The sequence below is a fragment of the Drosophila mojavensis genome, unplaced genomic scaffold (genome assembly GCF_018153725.1).
Source record: "Drosophila mojavensis isolate 15081-1352.22 unplaced genomic scaffold, ASM1815372v1 contig_80, whole genome shotgun sequence".
In the NCBI taxonomy this organism is placed as follows: domain Eukaryota; kingdom Metazoa; phylum Arthropoda; class Insecta; order Diptera; family Drosophilidae; genus Drosophila; species Drosophila mojavensis.
The window spans coordinates 37,259-47,122 of NW_025318906.1; the positions used below are offsets into that span (position 1 = coordinate 37,259).

At 43.1% G+C, this 9,864-nt stretch overlaps 1 protein-coding gene across 1 annotated transcript; it reads right to left on the reverse strand.

Annotated features, from left to right (window-relative positions):
* Window positions 1–99: 99 nt before the first annotated feature.
* LOC122757732 lies at window positions 100–6,541 on the reverse strand. The gene is made up of 2 exons (XM_044010946.1): window positions 6,481–6,541; window positions 100–951 (listed from the first exon to the last, which is right to left on the reverse strand). The coding sequence occupies exon 2, from the start codon at window positions 834–836 to the stop codon at window positions 213–215; it is 624 nt and encodes a 207-aa protein (XP_043866881.1). The 5' UTR covers window positions 837–951; window positions 6,481–6,541; the 3' UTR covers window positions 100–212.
* Window positions 6,542–9,864: the final 3,323 nt, after the last annotated feature.

Genomic DNA, 9,864 nt, shown 5'->3' on the forward strand with positions numbered 1-9,864 from the left:
ACACTCCCGTGCTAGCGCGTACAATAACAACTTTTCTGTACAGTGGTTCAGCTTCAAGTACTTAACCTATACAATTTCGATAATAATTCAATTAATAATTCATAATAATTCAATTTCTTATAATAATATATAATAATATTTCAGAAGGCAATATCCAAATGCCTTAACATCGGCCGCGTTGAAAGGCCGCAGGGCTTCAATAACATGGTGTATTAGTGGAGTGGCAGTGGTGCAACGCGATGAATTGCCCTTTTATATGTGCCATTTTTTGTCTTAACGACAATTACGCGCACTCTACCATCTCCTCCGACTATGGCTTCCGTCACCACGCCTAGCATCCACTGTTGTGGAGGAGCGTTGTCCTCTCCCACGAGCACGACTGCTCCGACCTGTATGTTCTGTCTCTCCTTCGTCCATTTTGACTTCTGCTGCAGGCTGAGCAGGTAGTCCCTTGACCAGTCGTTCCAAAATCGACGCTTGATGTTGGATGTCAGCTGCCATCTTTTTAATAGTGTCAGCTTGACGTCGTCGACTGGCTCTGTGGACGCGATTGGCAGCGGCACGAGCGTTGCTCCTATCAGGAAGTGCCCTGGCGTGAGCACTTCGCCGTCGTTGGGGTTGCTGCTGGGAGCGACCATTGGCCGCGACTTGAGCACGGCCTCGACCTCGACCAGCACGGTGGCCACCTCGTCTTGCCGTAATCGAGCGCTGCCCATCGCTTTCAGCAGCAAACCTTTGGCGGATTTCACCGCCGCTTCCCAAAGGCCGCCAAAATGCGGCGCTCGAGGAGGGATGAATACAAACTCCATGCCCCGCTCCGCAGCAAACATTTCCATGTCCGCTGTGTTGCCATGGAACGTAGCTTTGAGGTCCAGCGTGCGTGCAGCACCCACGAAATTGGTGGCATTGTCGCAGTACAGCTTCCGGACAAGCCCACGTCGACCAACGAACCTGGATAAACACATTAGAAATGAATTTGTGGTTAAATCGGTGACTAATTCAAGATGCACTGCCTTCGAAGTAAAGCAAACAAATATGGCAATATACATTTTGACTGGCGATTTGCCCCGAATTCCCAGCGAAACTAGTATTGGACCGCAAAAGTCCACTCCACTGATCTCAAATGGCCTATTTCCATGTAAGCGATCAGCGGGAAGATTGCCCATTATTTGGGATAAGAGTTTCGGCTTGTAGCGAAAACAATGTACACATTTTCGGACTACTGCACTGCAAGCCTGTCGAGCATTGACCAGCCAAACCTGCTGACGAAGCAGGCCCATTAGTACTAGGGGATTGGCGTGGCAATGAGAGCGATGCAAATGCTCCAAATAAAGCGTTACGAAACGACATTTTTTTGGAAGCAACAATGGGAATTTGGCATTATGTGCTAATGGTGCCTTCAATAAACGACCTCCTACTCGTAGCAACCATAACATACGCCTGCCATGCTGATGTGGGTGCAAAAATGGTGTCAGTTTTTGCAATGACGGTTGCAACACGACTGACTTCTTTATTTTCTTTATTTCTTCGCTGAATTCAATGTGTTGAATTACAGATATAACTGCAAGGAATGCGAAGCTTAACTCAGAAGCTGTAGGAACAAGTGAAGAATGACTTTCTTGTTTTCCATTGATAAAGCGGAACATATAGGCAACGATGCGGATTAGCTTAGAAAATGATGACGTTGACTCAATAAGATGTACGATAGGATTTGCTACCTCATCGACCGCGATCATAGTAATTGCAGTTCTACGCTTCTCTAGCAGCTCTAACTCCTTTGATAGGGTGATTTGTGGGTTGGCTGGCCACAATGTGTCAGAGAGCTTTAAAAATCCTGGTCCGCAAAACCACAATGATGTTTTAAGCTCCTCAACTGAACATCCCCGAGATACAATATCTGCTGGGTTGTCTTTCGTTGGTACATGACGCCAAGATACATTAGTTGTCAACTCTTGGATGGTTGCAACGCGATTAGCAACGAATGTGTTCAAGCTAGATGAATGCATTCGCAGCCAATGAAGCACCACCTCAGAGTCTGACCAAAATGTGACTTGATTAATAGGACAATCAAGTACTTTCCTTACCGCATCCCATAAGGTAGCTAACAATTCTGCAGCACACAACTCCAGCCGCGGAACAGATTTTGTTTTCAAGGGCGCTACCTTAGATTTAGCGACTAGCAGCCTGGTAGTGATACCCTTATCTGTTTGCATTCTTACGTATAAACAACAACCGTAAGCTCTCGTTGAGGCATCAGCAAATCCATGGATTTGACATCCTTTCGATTTAAGTGTGCCAACGTAACGAGGTATATGCAACGAGTTTAGATTTGAGAAACAGCTAGTTACTGCCTCAAATTCTTGCCTCATTTGAACAGGCAATTGGTCATCCCACCCAAGTTTGTGCAACCACATTTCCTGTAAAAGGACCTTCGCACGAGTTACGATCGGACTTAACAAACCTAAGGGGTCGTATAACCTTGCTACAAATGACAAAACGGATCTTTTGGTCTGTTGAACTTCTACTGGACAGTTCATGGAATATCTAAAGCTGTCATTCATTGGATTCCAAATTAATCCCAATGTTTTTGTGTCCTCTTGATGACCAATAACTATATCGTTTCTAGCTGGTTGTGCTGCGAGTTGTTTACAATTGGACGACCATTTTGTGAGAGGAAATCCAAACTTTTGAAGAATTGCGATCAAGTCTCGATGCAACAAGCACAATTCTTCGACGCTATCTGCTCCTGTCAACAGGTCATCAACATAGAAATCTCGGGCTAACGATCTTGCAGCAGCTGGATGAGTGGAAGCATGCAAGTCGCTTAGATGTTTTAAACATCGAATTGCTAAGAATGGAGCAGTCGCTGTCCCGTACGTTACTGTGTTTAATCGAAAGATTTGTAACGGATCAGTGGGCGTTTCCCTCCACACAATAAGTTGAAAGTTGCGGTGGGACTCGTCAAGTTCAATTTGACGGTACATTTTAGCGATGTCTGCTGTAGCAGCCCAAGGACGAAGTCGAAATCTTAGCAAAGTCTCCCATAACTGCGGCTGGATGGTCGGACCCACCATGAGTAGATCATTCAGCGACAATTGAGAGGAGGACTTGCTAGAGGCATCAAACACTACTCGAAGTTTAGTGGATGCGCTGTGCGGTCTTAGCACGCATTGATATGGGATGAAATAATGCGGCTCTCTCGGAATTTGATTGTTAGTTGGGCTCATGTGACCCAAGGCCAAGTATTCTTTCATAAAGTCAATATACATTGGCCGAATGTCTTCTTGCTTGCTCATTCTTCTTTCCAAGGCCAGAAATCGTCGCTTGGCTGTGTCGTAAGACGTACCAAGACAATGTGGGCTTGATTTGAATGGCAGCGACACTCTGAAACGACCCGAGGTAGTTTGGCAAATAATCTCCACAAATGACTTCTCGCACAGTTGTTGCTCTGGGGTATACAAATTCGAATTAATTGTATTTGGCTTTTCTTCCAACTCCCAGAACTTGCGAACTATTGAATCTATAGCTATGTCGTCGTTTACGACGCTAATGAAAGTCGACGAACTAGTAGCTGCATTCAATGTTCGGCAGCGACCAGATACAATCCAACCAAAGGCAGTCAATTGCAATGTTGGGTTGTTATCGGATCCTTTTATTTTGCCTTCTCTTAATATATCAAAAAAGATATCAGCACCGAGCAACAAATCAATACGTTGCGGCTTGTGGAATTGAGGATCAGCTAATTGTACATTATCAGGTACCTTGATCTCTTCAGTGTGCTTCTCTGGTTGATACGACGAAATGGAACGTAACACACCAAAGTCTGTTCGGATTTCTATGTCGTCCGTTCGGGACGCTATCGAAGTTTGAACGCTGTGCCGAACAGATGACTGACAATTAGCAATGCCCAACAATTGAATCCCAGATCTTTGCCGTTTTAATTTCAACTGTTTTGCCAGTTCTTCAGTTATGAAATTTACTTGCGAGCCGGAATCTAATAAAGCTCTAGCTAAGTGATAAGATCCAGATTGATCTTTTATCTTCACAACTGCAGTTGCCAAAAGAACTTGATCAGAGGCTATCCGTGCGTGATTTACAGATGAAATCTGTGACGAAGTGACACGAGGGACTGCTGATACAACTGCTGAGCTACTTTGAGCCGCTTCAGAGCTGTATCTATGCAGTATGGTATGGTGCGGCTTAGAGCACACACGACAGTGGGCTGATTTGCAAGCAGCCACTGAGTGTCCTGTTCGCAAACAATTTATACAGAGCGGATAGCTCTTTGCGAACGTAAAACGTTTCTGGCAAGGTATTGCTGCGAACGACGAGCACGAGTGAATGAAGTGATCGTTCTTTTACAAAACACGCATTTGGGACTCTGCGGCTCACTTGGCAGAGCGACAGCTAGAGAAGTTTTCCCAATTCTTTTCTTATTATCCTGAGCTACCTTACGACGTGGACCAGATGAGTCTTCAGCACTTAAATGCTGATACCGTCTGTTCAAGGCAGCTTCACAATCTTGCCACAATGGAAGCTTATTGTAGTCAAGATTCTCTTCCCACCTAGAGCGCGTGCCAGCGTCCACTTTCATCATTACCAAATGGATGAGCATGGCATTCGAAATCTGCTTATCAGATCCTAGCGATAAAAGAGATTCGTAAATGGCACGGACTGAGTCTATCAGCATGCGCAAAGATGATGCTGACGGTTCGGACATGTGTGGGAGATCAAATAGTTTTGAAATGCTGTTAAAAAATATGAGACACTGATTGTCGTACACATTTTTTAAAGCAGCTAACGCTTTTGGATAATTTGCATCTGTCACCTGATATGCCTTGACAGTGCCTAATGCTTCTTTGTCCAAGCATGACAACAAGTGGTTAAACTTTTCTATATTTGATAACCCTGGCTCGTTGTCGACTAAACTCTCAAAAAGTCCAATGAAATTCTTATATTCCGAATATTCTCCGCTAAACTTTGGCAGCTTTATATTCGGTAGATTCCTAGAATGTGACACTGAGCTAATCATTGTAGAGTTAGCGGGACTCTCACTTTTAGGTTGGCTATCACTACCTCGCTTCATAAGAAGTGCCTTTGTCGATACACACAAATCTTCTAACGTTGACCGAGGCACTAAATCTGCGTTAATGTCGTCCAACTCTTGTTGTGTCTTAAAGGCCTTTTCTATGTAGCGGTTCAATATCTCAAGTCGACATTCAATTTCAAATGGCTCTACTGGTTTAGTGTAATCTTTTAATGATTTATTAATGCGTGTTATGTCGTTTGTAACATTTTTGTAAACGGCCAACAGAGCTTCGACACGCTCTGATGATGACTCGTCCATAGACCTATTCTTTCCTCGCTTGTTAGTCATGATGCTATAAGTGATGCTCAGTTGAAACCAATTTCAATCGAAACTAATAAAAGTTCACTTAATGTATGACAACAAGCGAAGAGCAATTCAAGAATGTTAACAAATGCGCGCGATCGTAATAAATCTCAATATATTACGCTGGCAGTGTTAAACTATACTTGAGTGACTGTTACGATATAGCGAAGACAACAACCAAAATGTTGAGTGACTATTTGGGCAAGTGGTCTATTGAGTTATATTTGACTGTTGAGCGACTGAGTGCAATGCATTCATAAGCGAGAGCGCGCCGGTATGAATGCCAAAATATAAGTGCAGATCGAGCTCATACAATGAGCGCAAAGCGAGAGTGCAAGTTTTGAGCGAAAATATATCCAAGTGACGAGCGCACGTTTTGAGCGCAAAGCGAGAGCGCTGCTGCGTGTGCAAGCGTGGGTGCAAACGATATTGCAAGTGAGTATGCAATGAGCGCAAAGTGAGCGCGCACTAATATGTGCAAGCGAGACAGTAAAACGAGAGCGCAACTATAAGTGCAAGCGCGAGTGCAAACGATATTGCAAGCGCGCATGCAAATGATGAGCGTAAATTAAAGCGAAATTTGCTGTGTAAGCGCGAGTGCAAACGATATAGCAAGTGAGTATGCACTGAGCGCAAAGTGAGCGCGCACTAATATGTGCAAGCGAGACAGTAAAACGAGAGCGCAACTATAAGTGCAAGCGCGAGTGCAAACGATATTGCAAGCGCGCATGCAAATGAAGAGCGTAAATTAAGAGCGCAATTATCTGTGCAAGCTGTGAGCGCAAGCGCAAAAACGAAAGTGCGAGACGAAAATGAGCAAAAAAACTGTAACACACTAGCGGCGCAAGAAAACTTGGATTATGCGAGGCAATAGAGATTGAATTATTTGCAGATCAAAGGTCAATATGCACCTTATTATTATTTTTATTTATTTTTTTTTAAATTTCAATTTGAAATAAGCTCAACACAATGTACATAGGCGTAGATTGTACATACATTAATATTTTGTATGTCTCAAGTAATGCATTTATTTATTTATGGCTTGCATTACTTGGTCATCTATGTGCTCTATGTATTTATGTACTTCCCTGATTATCCACAAAATCCATAATCCAGCTTCCTTCAATTCCAGAGAGTGTCCACCCGGGGGCGGCTGTTAACCGAAAGGTTGGTGGACACTCTCTGGAATTGAAGGAAGCTGGATTATGGATTTTGTGGATAATCAGGGAAGTACATAAATACATAGAGCACATAGATGACCAAGTAATGCAAGCCATAAATAAATAAATGCATTACTTGAGACATACAAAATATTAATGTATGTACAATCTACGCCTATGTACATTGTGTTGAGCTTATTTCAAATTGAAATTTAAAAAAATAAATAAAAATAATAATAAGGTGCATATTGACCTTTGATCTGCAAATAATTCAATCTCTATTGCCTCGCATAATCCAAGTTTTCTTTGGCGCCGCTAGTGTGTTACAGTTTTTTTGCTCATTTTCGTCTCGCACTTTCGTTTTGCGCTTGCGCTCACAGCTTGCACAGATAATTGCGCTCTTAATTTACGCTCTTCATTTGCATGCGCGCTTGCAATATCGTTTGCACTCGCGCTTGCACTTATAGTTGCGCTCTCGTTTTACTGTCTCGCTTGCACATATTAGTGCGCGCTCACTTTGCGCTCATTGCATACTCACTTGCAATATCGTTTGCACCCACGCTTGCACACGCAGCAGCGCTCTCGCTTTGCGCTCAAAACGTGCGCTCGTCACTTGGATATATTTTCGCTCAAAACTTGCACTCTCGCTTTGCGCTCATTGTATGAGCTCGATCTGCACTTATATTTTGGCATTCATACCGGCGCGCTCTCGCTTATGAATGCATTGCACTCAGTCGCTCAACAGTCAAATATAACTCAATAGACCACTTGCCCAAATAGTCACTCAACATTTTGGTTGTTGTCTTCGCTATATCGTAACAGTCACTCAAGTATAGTTTAACACTGCCAGCGTAATATATTGAGATTTATTACGATCGCGCGCATTTGTTAACATTCTTGAATTGCTCTTCGCTTGTTGTCATACATTAAGTGAACTTTTATTTGTTTCGATTGAAATTGGTTTCAACTGAGCATCACTTATAGCATCATGACTAACAAGCGAGGAAAGAATAGGTCTATGGACGAGTCATCATCAGAGCGTGTCGAAGCTCTGTTGGCCGTTTACAAAAATGTTACAAACGACATAACACGCATTAATAAATCATTAAAAGATTACACTAAACCAGTAGAGCCATTTGAAATTGAATGTCGACTTGAGATATTGAACCGCTACATAGAAAAGGCCTTTAAGACACAACAAGAGTTGGACGACATTAACGCAGATTTAGTGCCTCGGTCAACGTTAGAAGATTTGTGTGTATCGACAAAAGCACTTCTTATGAAGCGAGGTAGTGATAGCCAACCTAAAAGTGAGAGTCCCGCTAACTCTACAATGATTAGCTCAGTGTCACATTCTAGGAATCTACCGAATATAAAGCTGCCAAAGTTTAGCGGAGAATATTCGGAATATAAGAATTTCATTGGACTTTTTGAGAGTTTAGTCGACAACGAGCCAGGGTTATCAAATATAGAAAAGTTTAACCACTTGTTGTCATGCTTGGACAAAGAAGCATTAGGCACTGTCAAGGCATATCAGGTGACAGATGCAAATTATCCAAAAGCGTTAGCTGCTTTAAAAAATGTGTACGACAATCAGTGTCTCATATTTTTTAACAGCATTTCAAAACTATTTGATCTCCCACACATGTCCGAACCGTCAGCATCATCTTTGCGCATGCTGATAGACTCAGTCCGTGCCATTTACGAATCTCTTTTATCGCTAGGATCTGATAAGCAGATTTCGAATGCCATGCTCATCCATTTGGTAATGATGAAAGTGGACGCTGGCACGCGCTCTAGGTGGGAAGAGAATCTTGACTACAATAAGCTTCCATTGTGGCAAGATTGTGAAGCTGCCTTGAACAGACGGTATCAGCATTTAAGTGCTGAAGACTCATCTGGTCCACGTCGTAAGGTAGCTCAGGATAATAAGAAAAGAATTGGGAAAACTTCTCTAGCTGTCGCTCTGCCAAGTGAGCCGCAGAGTCCCAAATGCGTGTTTTGTAAAAAGAACGATCACTTCATTCACTCGTGCTCGTCGTTCGCAGCAATACCTTGCCAGAAACGTTTTACGTTCGCAAAGAGCTATCCGCTCTGTATAAATTGTTTGCGAACAGGACACTCAGTGGCTGCTTGCAAATCAGCCCACTGTCGTGTGTGCTCTAAGCCGCACCATACCATACTGCATAGATACAGCTCTGAAGCGGCTCAAAGTAGCTCAGCAGTTGTATCAGCAGTCCCTCGTGTCACTTCGTCACAGATTTCATCTGTAAATCACGCACGGATAGCCTCTGATCAAGTTCTTTTGGCAACTGCAGTTGTGAAGATAAAAGATCAATCTGGATCTTATCACTTAGCTAGAGCTTTATTAGATTCCGGCTCGCAAGTAAATTTCATAACTGAAGAACTGGCAAAACAGTTGAAATTAAAACGGCAAAGATCTGGGATTCAATTGTTGGGCATTGCTAATTGTCAGTCATCTGTTCGGCACAGCGTTCAAACTTCGATAGCGTCCCGAACGGACGACATAGAAATCCGAACAGACTTTGGTGTGTTACGTTCCATTTCGTCGTATCAACCAGAGAAGCACACTGAAGAGATCAAGGTACCTGATAATGTACAATTAGCTGATCCTCAATTCCACAAGCCGCAACGTATTGATTTGTTGCTCGGTGCTGATATCTTTTTTGATATATTAAGAGAAGGCAAAATAAAAGGATCCGATAACAACCCAACATTGCAATTGACTGCCTTTGGTTGGATTGTATCTGGTCGCTGCCGAACATTGAATGCAGCTACTAGTTCGTCGACTTTCATTAGCGTCGTAAACGACGACATAGCTATAGATTCAATAGTTCGCAAGTTCTGGGAGTTGGAAGAAAAGCCAAATACAATTAATTCGAATTTGTATACCCCAGAGCAACAACTGTGCGAGAAGTCATTTGTGGAGACTATTTGCCAAACTACCTCGGGTCGTTTCAGAGTGTCGCTGCCATTCAAATCAAGCCCACATTGTCTTGGTACGTCTTACGACACAGCCAAGCGACGATTTCTGGCCTTGGAAAGAAGAATGAGCAAGCAAGAAGACATTCGGCCAATGTATATTGACTTTATGAAAGAATACTTGGCCTTGGGTCACATGAGCCCAACTAACAATCAAATTCCGAGAGAGCCGCATTATTTCATCCCATATCAATGCGTGCTAAGACCGCACAGCGCATCCACTAAACTTCGAGTAGTGTTTGATGCCTCTAGCAAGTCCTCCTCTCAATTGTCGCTGAATGATCTACTCATGGTGGGTCCGACCATCCA